Source organism: Stylophora pistillata, chromosome 7 (assembly GCF_964205215.1).
Source record: "Stylophora pistillata chromosome 7, jaStyPist1.2, whole genome shotgun sequence".
Lineage (NCBI taxonomy): Eukaryota > Metazoa > Cnidaria > Anthozoa > Scleractinia > Pocilloporidae > Stylophora > Stylophora pistillata.
This window is the reverse complement of record NC_142525.1, coordinates 31478951-31491338: the sequence shown is the minus strand read 5'-3', so window position 1 is coordinate 31491338 and position 12388 is coordinate 31478951. Positions and strand designations below refer to the sequence as shown.

Sequence of the window (12388 nt, the reverse complement as noted above, 5' to 3'; positions counted from 1 at the left end):
TGTGTAGGGAATTCTTTGTAAGAGTGTGTTGCCCAGGTATTACATTCTCCCCCTTTTCAGACAAAATTTGCCATTTTCCCTACCACTTCCTTCACAAATACCTTGATATAGGCAATTCCAACTAAATTCAAAGTTTTGCTGCTTCACCTTGATCAAAGTCAAAATTGTCAAAAAATAAATAAATGCAAGCTTTGGGATTGTTCACACTTTATTTCTTGTCAGCCTCAGGCTTCATTGTCACACTGTGGAAAATAGTTTTGTTGTCCTTTACTGAGAAGTCGCAAAAATTCAGCTTATAGAAAATTAGTTTGACCATTCAAAGCTGCAGAAAGTAATTCAGCAGGTACAAAGGTATTGTTTTTAACATAGACAAATACATTTTTACCATACATTTAAGTGGAAAAAAAGTTCACTTTCTTTCCTCTTCTTACAGAGCAGAAATCCATAAAGGCACAGGCTTTTATGTCAGGAGAAAGAAAAAAAATTGCTTTTTAAAAGAAAACAAAAAAATACAAAGGTAATAAAATTCAAATTATCACACTCTGATATAAAACCTTATGTACAATTGACATGGGATTTTAAAATAATAAAATTTAAAAAATGCACTCTTATAATTCATAAATTAAGTAATGTCTCATTATTCTGTAACAGCATCTTTGTCTTTTTCAGCTTTGTTTCCACTGTCTGTGCCTTCATCGTTGTCAGATGGTTCAGGCTTGCTCTTGCCATCCTTTCCACTTTCCACAGAATATGAACTGTGCCTCTTGTCTCCTCTGGTCCTCTCACTTTTGTCTCCTTCCTTGGACTTCTTCTTGGCTGTCAGCTGTTTATACCAATCTTTTGGATACTTGGAAATATTGTCCATATATGTTTCATTGATTTGCCATTCATCCTCCTGAAAATTGAAGTCAGCGATACTCAGTTTAAAGTTAAAGGTTGAAATCCAACCAGGGACTCTACCCACCTCAGAATTTCCACCAATTCAAGGTTGGACTCGAAAGCCTTCAGTTTCTTGGGATGTCTACTAAAAAGTCCCATCTCTAATATGAAGTGGAAATGTTTGAAATATCTGTCTACTCAACATGATTACAAACTATAAAATAATTGTACAGTAGAGTTCTACTCATCTTTACCCATTGAAGATGATTGTAATGGGGTTCCTTTGCAGTTATCCTTTTCAAAATAGCCTGCAAAAATAATAACAAAATCAATGAGAATTTAAGTTAAATGAGTGAATTTTTATCTTGTCATTTGTAATAGACATGAGAGCAAGCTAGCACTTTTAACACTTAATCTTTAATGATTGCCAAAGAACTGGCAGTGTTTTGAAGTGCAGGATGGGAGATGAAAGTCAAAGGTTTTGGTAGCAGAGCAGGGTGGAAGACTGTGAAAAATTTCACCCCTCCCCCTTCCATCTGGCAGCTTACAGTGTAACCAGGAATCTCGGTCATTTAATTTTCTCTTCACAAAAGAAATTGAAAACAAAATCAAAAATTTTTTGACCATGGGGACACCTTAGCTTAACTCTTTTGAAAGAACAAAGGTACTGTTCACAGTCAAAGACCTTTTCAATAAAATGTGAAAATTTTTCTCATGACTCCTTACTTGATTTTCGTGGGTAACTCTGAGTAGTTCTCTTTGTCTCTTTGTCTTGTTCAGACTCTTGTGTTCATAATCATTTCTGTTGTCAACTCTGCCTCGTGTCCTCATTACAAACGACATCTTTTCCAGCAAAATACGATTGTCTCTTTCAATAGTGGCTAATCTTTCTTCCTCCACCTAAAAAAATTATTTTGGTCTTTGTTTAAGGATAATAACAAAATACCTGAACCGTTGCCAAGGAGATTAAAAGTTCTTTATAATATGCATCGGAAAATATATATTTCAAAAGAAACTTTTTTTTTTTTTCAAAAATACACCACATGCAAAAATAGAGATGTATATCAACTAAATTTAGCAATACGTAATTAATGGAGAGGACTAAAATGAACTCAAACTTGTTTTTCCGAAATTTGATCACCCTTAAATTCATTTACTTCAGGCTTTGTTCACGTACAAGTTTTCTACTTGGAAACGGGAATTGATGGCGCGTTGAAAAAGGTTTCCATTTAACGACGAAGTGAATTGTTTTTGTTTGTTGATTAGCATAGCTAAATTATTTCCTTCGTGCTTCGACGCGCACAGAAAAAATGTGCTAGGGAGATTTCAACATTTTTGGACATTGCTTCGCTTTGTTCGATCAAAATTTCCATTTCAAAAGCGGTAAGAAATATTCTATGAAGACAAAGCTATATTCTTGTGTGAGCAGATTATTCTGATGACACGGGGAAGTGAGTTCATCAATTCAACTAGTAACTTGACTCTGAACAAATAGAGCAAACTGTAGAATTCTTCCCGTCATGTTTCAGCTGGCGTGAAAACATCTTAATACCTTGGCGATTTTCGACAACTCTGTGAGAAATAAAGCGCTAAAAGATGAAAAGATACAAAAATCTTAAACAGCTGGATACTAAGAAATTTATACCACAAACTGGACGATTAGAGCTCACAATTCATTTCGCAATTTTAACTACTTTGCATCAAACATCAATTTACTGTAAATACAATACCCGCTAATCACCCGTAGAATTAACAACTATGCATCTGCACGTATGTCTTCTACATTCCAATCTTTGCTTAAAATCACCTGAATATAATACAAACCCCTTTTGAGTATACTATCTAATCAGACAGAGAGTTCTCTATGTGTGTTGACACAACTTTAGCTGCGTTATCTGTAGGTGGGATACGAAAAAATTATTTTGCGCAATTGTGCCATGCAATCCAAACTATTCTAACATTCACAATACCTGTAACTTCTTTAACTTTAGATGCAAATGCATATAAGTCTGGGGAGGTTTGTTGTCAATGACTGCTTTGGCAGACTGAACCTAGAAAGAATACAAAGCATCAGACCAGGCATAAAAGCAAATAAACTCCAACCGCGGTTTGTGCCGCGAAATAATTTTGGACGCACACGGAACAGAAGCAAACCTTTCTTCTGTGCGTGTTATAGCTGCTCATGTCCCATCTTTTCTTTAGTAGCTTGTTATTGGCGGGCGTTATTGGCTGGTAGGCTCTATGCATCTTAATTTTCAGTGATAAGGAAATCCAAATATAACCTGAAGAGAGAGACAGCAATAACTTCAGATGAAGAGACAGAAGAAAGGCAGTTTGACTGAGGCTTCTGGCGTAGCCGTTGCTTAGCGACTGATTTTGCAACGTCAATCTTTGAATCAGCGGTCACGTAAGCATGCGTTATCAGCTGTCCGCCATATTTATTTCGCCATCATCAGAAAACGTGGTATGAGAAGGCCACTTACAAAAAATTATTTTTTCGGGATCTTTTTTCCCTAGAGGAATCAAAATTACGAAAACAACTTTTTTTTTATTTCAGCTATCTGTTAAGAGTCACGATCTTGAAATGCCGCGCTGTTGTTATGAAGTATTGGGGGTCGAAAGAGATGCTAGTGATACTGAGATAAAGAAATCTTACCGAAGACTTGCTCTGAAATGGCACCCAGATAAAAACACTGACAACTCTGAGGAAAGTACCCGAGTCTTTACAGAGATCCAACAAGCTTATGAAGTGCTTATAGACCCACAGGAGCGAGCATGGTATGATAAACATCGCGAACAAATCATCAGGGGAGGAGATGACTATGTAGACAACAGTATTAATTTGATGAAGTACTTCAGCGCCAGTGTTTATTGCGGTTTCGGAGACGACGAACAAGGATTTTATGCGGTTTATACCAATGTTTTCAAAATTATAACGAAAGAAGATGCTGAATTTGCGGATGGTCAAGATCTGGATGTACCTGAGTTTGGAACATCCACGAGTGATTATGAGGAAGTTGTTCAACCTTTTTATGCTTACTGGCAGAGCTACTCGACTCTGAAATCGTACGTCTGGTTGGAGAAATACGACATCAGAGAGGCACCCAATCGAAGAGTTCAAAGGTTGATGGAAAAAGATAACAAGAAAATCCGAGATGCCGTGAAGAAGGAGAGAAATGAAGAAGTTCGCGCCTTGGTAAAATTCGTTCGTAAAAGGGACAAGCGCGTCAAAGCATATCTTGAGTTGCTTAGGGAAAAAGACGAGGAAAGGAAGCGAATTACAGAACAAAAACGTCTGGAAGCTTTGCGAGAACGGGAGAAGATGTTGAAAGCGTACAAGGAAGAGAGCTGGGCCTCCTTGTCTGGATTGGAGGAGGACTTGGTCCAAATGAATGTTCATTTGGACAGTGAATTCGGCAGAGATAATGACATCATTGACAGCCAATCGGATGAAGAGGAGGTACAACAATATTATTGTGTGGCTTGTGACAAAGCGTTTAAAACAGAGAAGGCGCTAGTTAACCACGAGAAGTCGCGGAAACACAAAGACAAGGTCGCTGCAATCAAACGAGAAATGGCCGACAGTGAAGATATCGATGAGCTTGCGCTACTTAATGGAGAAAATGGCGTGAATGAATATTACGATACCAGAACAGAATCAGAGTATTTTAGTAAGAGACAGCATAGTGTCGACGAGACTGGCACAGATTTTGTGAGTGTTGGAGAATTAGATCTGATGGACTCCGTAGATCTGTCTACCATGAGAATTAAAGGTAACAATCGGTATAAAGTAAAAGTGTTGCACGAGAGGAAACGAGCTTTATCAGGAATCGGAGAGGGTGATTTGGAAGGGGGAGGGGAAGAGGTAGAAGCCAACAACGAAGAGAGCAATGGAAATGAAGCAAAATCAGGGGAACGAGAGGCACATGAAAATATAGGCAACGAAAAGAGCGAGGAAAACGTAAATGAAGACGATAGTAGGGAATCTTTGTCAAACGCTACAACAACAACAACAACTGATATTGATAATCAAGAGACGGAAGACGAGAAAGAGAACTTGGAATCACAAGAATCTGGGGGCGATAGACAGACGACTGGTGCCGTCACAGAGAAAAGAAAACCCAAAGAAGGAAATAAAAATTCACCTCAAGCGAGTAAAGAGCCATCAGCCAATTTTTTTAAGTGCAACGTGTGCCAAGGTTCATTTCCGACAAGAAATAAAATGTTCCAACACATAAAAGAGCTTGGACATGCACTTAAACTGGACACAAATCGTGAAGCCGATGATTCGCAACGTCAGGGCAAGAAGAAAAACAAGAAGAAACGTTAAGATCAAAATTTTGACTTTAAAATTTCGAAGTATGCCATTCTAAAGAAATTGTTATTTACATATTTTGGTGACACGGGTACTTGACGTTTTTGCTTTTCAAGGTTGAATGCGTTCCGACCTGCGAACATGCAGAACTCGAGCCAAATCAAGCGCAATCATTTTTGCCTCTTGTTGTATCGTAAAAATATGCAGGTGTATGTGGTTCTATTGACATGAATCGCCCATCAAGGTAGTTTTATCCACAATAATCCGTCTTCAGCGCTGACTTGTTCAAATAAGGCAATGTTTATTTACAGATTTGAGTTGCTAGTGGCGCTAATCAAGTTACGCAGTACAACGCAGTACACATCTACTATGATGACTTATTACGCAAACCCCTGTCTCGGAAGACAAAATTAATTGCCTCTTGGACTATCTCCAATACTCAATTGTTCCATGAATATTTAGTCACCACAATTCTTAGAAATATGCATATTGTAGGAATAAATTATTTTAAGACATTTTTTAGCATTGCCACGTCTCTGCATGTCTTAACAAAGCAAGCGCCCTCTCGGTGTTAAGACAATTTCGTGCTTGTTACTCATTTCGTGACCTCGTTCATTTCCATTCGTGACGTTACAATGCAAAAAATCCCCACGACAGCCTGTTACCCGCTGATTTGTTTTTCTAATGACGTGAATTCCACGTTTCCGGTGCTCAAGGAGAACAAACTACAGTAGGACCGATTCACGAGACCGCTAAATAAGTGAAGACTAGACTGGAAATTCGTTCTAGGCTGGCACGAAAGAGTAGTTGTAAATACCTGGTGATGGAGTTGTCACATTTATCGTGGAGTTCTTTGAAGTCACTCACCCAAACTTAATAACTTCAGTTCCGGAACCTTTGGTTAGCCTCTCAATCTTCGTGACCCGCTCCAGCGCCTTTTACGTCACCTTGTAGTGTATACAGACTTGTAACACAACATGATAAAATATACCTAGATACCGAGATTAAAAACATCTCGGTCACACTTATCAGTCAGCTTTACCTGCGCTTCAGTCTTACCCGAATCCTAACCCATGAGTACTGTTTGCTCCTCAGTTACTAGAAAACGTGATCGGCACTTCTTATCAAGGAGTAAATTCTTTTGATTGTTAACTTTATAGACTGTCAACGTATGTTTGCCCAATTTACGTAAGTTAATCAAATTAAATTAATTTACTTAAAATCCGCTGAGATCACTTAAAAAATAAGTGGCTTCCCAAGAGAGCCCTCTGTGGTAATCAAATGTCACTTATTAAATGATAAAGAAATCGTTACTTTATTTGAAATGATTCTCGATTAAAACATTGACCATTAAATCCATAGCCATTAAACAGACCTCTTGACACGTGTTTTGCGATTTAATAAAACTTGTGAAATTGTTAACACGCGTAAGTGGAGAGAACAGCTGACGGAAACGTAAGAAGTCTAATTTGTAACGATGGTTACAAGAAACTCCACAAGACGTGTTCCTTGCTGTCACCCGAATAAGAGGCCGTGCGTGTGCTTTAATTCGAGGAATAAATCAGATTGGATCTTCTTTCCCAAAATGATAGCATACTTCCAGAAAAGGTCAATGGCCTCTTATCTTCATAAGATATTTAAGGACAAAAATTTAAACACCGATTGCGTACCATGGTAACTAAAATACGTACGATTTCCTTAAGCTGTAAAGCGTCGGTGCTTCCATTTCCCCCCAATAATCCTCTTCATGACCACCTTATCACTTGGTCAAGGTACACGATTTGGACAAGCAAGAAATACCATAAATGTACATGGTGCGATGAAATACTAGAAAGTTGCTATCAGTCTGCATGGAGTTCTCATGATTCGACACGAAACATTCCACAGAATATAAATAGGCTTTGTATTTTATCGTGCTAAACCCGCTTGGTATGATAGGTCAGTGACTCTCCACCGTGGAATATGAAGAGATGTGAAGTGGGGGGGTGGGGGAGGCTGAGAGAGGTTGCCTGCATTGGAATGGGATCTCAATTACGTGGCAACGCGGTACTTTTATTTGCTTCAAGTATTGGAAACTTTGGTCAATTAAAGGCCGCAGCACTAAGGAAATGTATTTCACATAAAGGCACATGAGACAAACTATTAATTTCAACTTTTTATTAATAGCTTTGATAACACTACTAGTACAAATTTACAACGTTTTCGTTGCTTGAGAGCATATGAATGACAATCTTGTTGTTGAATTCAACCACTGACTAAGAAACTTACTGTAGAGATACGGGGCATTGAAGGATTTCTGATAAAGGAAACGCGAGGGTCTGAAGCATCCATTTATTCGGTCAACAAGCTACCTTAGCTTAGAATTAATTATTTTTTCAATTTTTGCTAGAGTTGAAAGAGTGCCAAGAAAAAAGACTGAGTCCCACCCTGCCAGGGACAAAGACCAGGTCCCTATTGCTAATTACACCAGCCTCCCTCCCTTCAGCATGCAACTTGGACAATCATGACAAACCCATTTCCTCCAATGTACGTTGAAGTTCCCCTTCCTGTTGAACAAACAAAGCCACATGAACTACAACAGTAAGGTTTTGGGAATCACTGTTAGAAGTGCTTCAATACAGACTTTTAGAATCCTATTTGGTTGGCTTAGATAACTCAGGTTTTGTTTGGAGTTTTAAAACATTGCAAAAGGTGCAGAGTATTACTTGAATTGCTTTGTTTTACTATTTCTTACAAATCAAGTGACCAGTTAAAGTACACTTTGCTCTCTACATGACTCAACTCTCTAACTCCCAGAATTGATTAACATGTAACTTCTCCCTATGATATCCATACGATATCCAGCAAACAGGTAATGAGAATATTCAAGCTTATCAAGTAGAAGTTGTTATCTTGATCTAACATAAAATTCTTGTAACTTAATTACAAAGAAATGTGTAGCAGCTAGAAAGGAGAATTGAAATTCAGATCTTGAGAATCAAAGGGTTAAGAGGATAATATTGAGTTTCATAAATTGGTAATTATTATCATGTACAACACAAATTTTTTTAAACTACTATATATTTCATGTCAATTAAATAATACCTCTAACTTTACATTTTATATTAGTTTTTAACTGTATAAATTTGAAATGACTCTTGAGTGATTAAAAAAAAAAAACCTTTAGAATGTTGTTATCTGTTCCAGTAGTCATTACAAAAGCAAAGAGGAAATATGAGGCATTAAAAATACTTCAAACTACATTTGGCTGAAAATCTCTTGATCATAACTTTTCTTTTATAATTAGAGAAAAAATGTGTAGTACATTTAGACTAGAGAGACTGGTATACATCCTTTTGGAAAAAAAATTAAGTTTCTATTTAAGTACTTAATTTGACTAATATATAGTTATATATATATTATTTCACAGTAAACCCAGGTTAAACATGATACATAGCATCTTGAGTTGTGCCAGGCACACCATCATGGTAGTTAAAGAATTCGTGGAAGTGAAGATAGTTAGACGAGATGCTGAACAAGCAGCAGAGAGGAGAGTTCAGACCAGACCCATTTCTTCCAGCGTGCGCTGGAGTTCACCTTCCTGTAGAACAAAAGTATCAGAGGTAGAGATTTTACAGATGAAAGAACTCAGGCAAGACCCATTTCCTCCAAAGCACTGCGCAGTTCTGCTTCCTGTGGAAAAAAGTATGAAAGCAAGGCAAAGAGGAAGCTCAGAGGAAAGAATTAGAAAAGATAAAAAGGGCACTTAGATGTCAGTAGGAATGTGAAACTATCTGCTGGTGCTATGGAAAATTAAAGTACACCTCCATGCCAACACTGAAACACACTGTTGCCCTAGCTCACCTCAATTTCTTCAACATAAAAAATAAGGGTATTAACCCTTTGCCTGGATGGAATGCTAGTTGATAATTAGTTACCCTTGGTGTTTCATCAGGTTTCCCTGACAATTCACTGATGTGTTTTCCATACTCCTGAGTGAGGAAAGGCACTGTGAGAATACAGATTGTCTTGGCCAAGAATACAAACAATGAGACTGGTCAGAACCCCAAACATGGACATTTCAATCCATAGTGCTTCACATTACCCAATGGGCTACTTCCCTTGCCAATTATAATGGTGATAAAGACCAGGATTTCTGTAATGGTTGTAAATGGTTAAGATTATTTTTAATCACCTCCTTAGGGATGTAATTGATCAAAAAAAAAAGTTAATGCTAAACAGTACCCATTTCACCTCACACATATCCACATTCTTCCTTATAAGATTGCAAATGAGACATGAAGTGTGATTTTAATAATTTGCATGTTGACATTGGTGAAGACAAAATGACTTGTGTCTAGGTGTAAACACAGACAAAGAAATCACAGAAGGCTTAAAAAAAAAAACACCTAAAAAATGGTAAAGCAACTTAACAAAAAGAGATTTTAGAATCACTGGTTCATTTATTGATGTATGTAATACATTTTATAATTTACTTTTACTTTGTCACTTCTATGATTATAACATTCTGTTACTTAAAAATGTTAAAATGATTGAAAGGTAGTTAAATAGGTCAAATTAAATCCTTTTACCTCTGTTTGTTAGTATCAAAACTTTTTCTCACCACAAAGTTGAGTAAAACTTCTCTATTTACAGCACATATATCTCTGGAAAATGCTTATGTGCAACAGCTTTTATTCCAGTTGCAATTTAACTTGAACATTTTTAAGTTATTCACTTTTTTCAACTCTAATCTAGTTAATAGGACCAATACATTTAAAACAGTTCAAATATCTCACAATAAACAACAAAGAGACCCAATGCAAACATGAATACATTTTTAAAAACAATGTCACTGTTGTACTAGAATAGTTTCATTTGAATAAGACAAGTCTTTAATAGGATTATCTAAGCTTCTGAAGTTTACCCATTGCTAGATATATAATTCAGTCAGATAAACTGAACAAAGATAGCAATCAATGTACGGTATGTATACACTCAATCACACTCAATATATGGAAAATATCATACATACAACATATCATTTCATCAGAATGGAGATGGCATAAAGGATGACAGTATTGTTACAAAATTTCTCACAGTTTGCAGACAATGTTAAGTTTTGTTGATTTAGTAAATTCAACTCAAGTGTCAAAAGTGATCTGCAATATTTCATTGTCTTTAATTTGCTTCCTCGTGTTCTCTGATTGGCCTAAAAAGTTGAGCCACAGCAACCAATCACATCATACAAAAATCAAAACAGCAACTCTGACTTAGTCATCAGTATTTTTCCACACTTAGGCCTTTTCTGTTTAAATAATCTGAGTTCTTGTTAGCTCCTTAGGATACTTGGATTTGTTTTGGATGGTCATTACCTCGGGTTTTGGTTTTAGAGTACTTAATAGAACACTAATGCAGCAGGAAACAAGCAAGGTTTACCTTCAAAAACAATGGAGCAAGTTTTTGAAACTAGTATAATAATTGTAACTTTTTGTCAGAAGAGAAGGTTTCAACCTACCTCCTGAAGAAGATCTTGGGCTGAAATTGCTTTCAGGACATTTTTCTTGCTTGTTTCTTGGATCTCTCCTCCAAGAATCAGTTCATCCAACATAAAGTAGGCCTTCTCAAAATTGAAAATGATGTCCAGTTCACAAACCTAGAGAAAAATTAATATAAACAAACCAAAAAAAAGAGTCACACCAGGTTTGCTTGATCAGTCACAGTTATATATGTGATCATTGTACTTACACTTCCAAAATATTTGTCCAGAAGCTCAACATATCTGTGGATTATCTCCAAAGTGAGGAGTTCATTGTCATCTTTCTCTATGGCTACACAGAAATATAAGCTGGCATATCTGTGAAATACAGGAGAAAAAATCTTGGAATTTAACATATTCAGTCACTTAGTTAACATCTTATTATAAGGTAAACCATTTCACAACAAACAGTAACACACAATTTATCAATTTATCGTCCTATTTTCTAGGATGTAGCAAGAAACTAAACTGTTTTGAAAATACTTGAAAAAGTGTGGGTGTTCCACAGAACTACAACTGTTATCATATATAATTTGAATGTATCAACAAAGTCGAAATGGTAAATTGGCCACCGTTAACCGTAACGGTGGCCAATTTACCATTTCAACTTTGTTGATATATTCAAATTATTTCATTACCCCCACCGACGCAGCCCCAAACAGTTTCTTTAGAAACTATCAGCCTTTATTCATTTGTTATCATATATACACATGCATGGTACACAAAGTGTGCAGAGTTATTCATCATGTACAAATGCAACAAAGGAATCGTAAAGCTCCGGCTAAACAATAAAAAAATTTTCGTCCAACCTTATGTCAGAAGGGCATGTTTTACTAGTTTGGCCGTCTCTCTCAAATTTTCAATATTTAATCTGACAGATTCACTTGTTTGATCTAGACCAAACAATTTCACCCAAAATTCTAATCGCGAGCAAATGTTTTATCATATTGCTATCCTATAACGTTGTTTGCAACAAATACAATGTTGGTCGAAAATTTTTAATTGTTTAGCCGAAGCCTAGGCACAAGTTGGTCAATCTATCACCTGCCCTTTTCAGACCATAGTAATAAGTGAAAAAGTTGCAAGTCGATCATTTTAACCATCGAAGGGACACATTTCAAACATTTAGTTTCTTGTCTAAAAATATCGTAGCTGCCTTAAACTACCTTTTGTATACAACTTTTAGGTCCTTGTATTCAAGGAAACTGCACATCTTCGGTTTCCGAGCAAGAACAGTCGTGATCAAATCCCGTGTAATCTTTTTCTTCTCTTTCTGACTAGAGGCCGTGTACCATTTCTGAAGTCTAAGTTTGCCTTGACGGCTGAAAAGCAGCATAAACTGAAACTTAAATATAGCAGTGAGGTTAGCCTCCTTTTTGTGTACTTTTTCGAAACTCTTAAATGAAAGAAGTAGTAACTTCCACCTAGAGGAAAATATTGAAAAGGCTCACCATTTTGAACAGATGCTTGTATTGCAGGCTCTACTAAGTCAGCTGGAATTCTCAACTGATCATGCTCACAAATTATTTTTTGTCACGTTTGAGGTCACGTTGTCAATCACGCTCTTTTACATCTCACTCTGTACTCACGCTTATTGCGCATGATGCAGCTCTGTAACGTTACTTCAATACCTAAAACCATTCGTAGGTTTCGGCAGAACTTGATTTTTTCATGAA

General features: G+C 36.7%; 3 protein-coding genes across 5 annotated transcripts; 1 reads left to right on the top strand and 2 right to left on the bottom strand.

Moving 5' to 3' along the window:
• Positions 1-190: 190 nt before the first annotated feature.
• Positions 191-6328, bottom strand: LOC111330479 (sperm axonemal maintenance protein CFAP97D1). The gene is made up of 6 exons (XM_022935340.2): positions 6062-6328; positions 3034-3161; positions 2850-2930; positions 1606-1779; positions 1134-1187; positions 191-895 (listed from the first exon to the last, which is right to left on the bottom strand). The coding sequence occupies exons 2-6, from the start codon at positions 3124-3126 to the stop codon at positions 638-640; spliced, it is 660 nt and encodes a 219-aa protein (XP_022791075.1). The 5' UTR covers positions 3127-3161; positions 6062-6328; the 3' UTR covers positions 191-637.
• On the top strand, positions 3310-5709 carry LOC111330441 (dnaJ homolog subfamily C member 21). Its single transcript, XM_022935304.2, has one exon. The coding sequence runs from the start codon at positions 3464-3466 to the stop codon at positions 5207-5209; it is 1746 nt and encodes a 581-aa protein (XP_022791039.1). The 5' UTR covers positions 3310-3463; the 3' UTR covers positions 5210-5709.
• A 1006-nt stretch (positions 6329-7334) lies between the features above and the next one.
• LOC111330486 (AP-1 complex subunit sigma-2) lies at positions 7335-12286 on the bottom strand. Of its 3 annotated transcripts, none has more exons than XM_022935360.2 (5): positions 12164-12286; positions 11879-12057; positions 10922-11030; positions 10692-10829; positions 7335-8866 (listed from the first exon to the last, which is right to left on the bottom strand). In XM_022935360.2, exons 1-5 carry the CDS (start codon positions 12164-12166, stop codon positions 8822-8824), a joined length of 474 nt encoding a protein of 157 aa, XP_022791095.1. In that variant the 5' UTR covers positions 12167-12286; the 3' UTR covers positions 7335-8821. The 3 variants fall into 3 exon arrangements, with proteins under 3 accessions (XP_022791095.1, XP_088583039.1, XP_022791087.1); XM_088726913.1 differs by having other exon boundaries at positions 7335-8774; XM_022935352.2 differs by having other exon boundaries at positions 7335-7740; positions 12164-12284.
• Positions 12287-12388: the final 102 nt, after the last annotated feature.

What these genes read in the sequence shown, in the direction of transcription:
- LOC111330479 (XM_022935340.2), bottom strand. Translation starts at nt 3,126, where the DNA reads ATGCATAGAGCCTACCAGCCAATAACGCCCGCCAATAACAAGCTACTA. An exon ending in GAGTTACCCACGAAAATCAA is followed by an intron (nt 1,188 to 1,605) that starts GTAAGGAGTCAT and finishes TTATTTTTGCAG; the next exon opens with GCTATTTTGAAAAGGATAAC. An exon ending in ATTACAATCATCTTCAATGG is followed by an intron (nt 896 to 1,133) that starts GTAAAGATGAGT and finishes TTCAATTTTCAG; the next exon opens with GAGGATGAATGGCAAATCAA.
- LOC111330441 (XM_022935304.2), top strand. Translation starts at nt 3,464, where the DNA reads ATGCCGCGCTGTTGTTATGAAGTATTGGGGGTCGAAAGAGATGCTAGT.
- LOC111330486 (XM_022935360.2), bottom strand. An exon ending in CTAAAAGTTGTATACAAAAG is followed by an intron (nt 11,031 to 11,878) that starts GTAGTTTAAGGC and finishes TGTATTTCACAG; the next exon opens with ATATGCCAGCTTATATTTCT. An exon ending in CCCAAGATCTTCTTCAGGAG is followed by an intron (nt 8,867 to 10,691) that starts GTAGGTTGAAAC and finishes TTTTTTCCACAG; the next exon opens with GAAGCAGAACTGCGCAGTGC.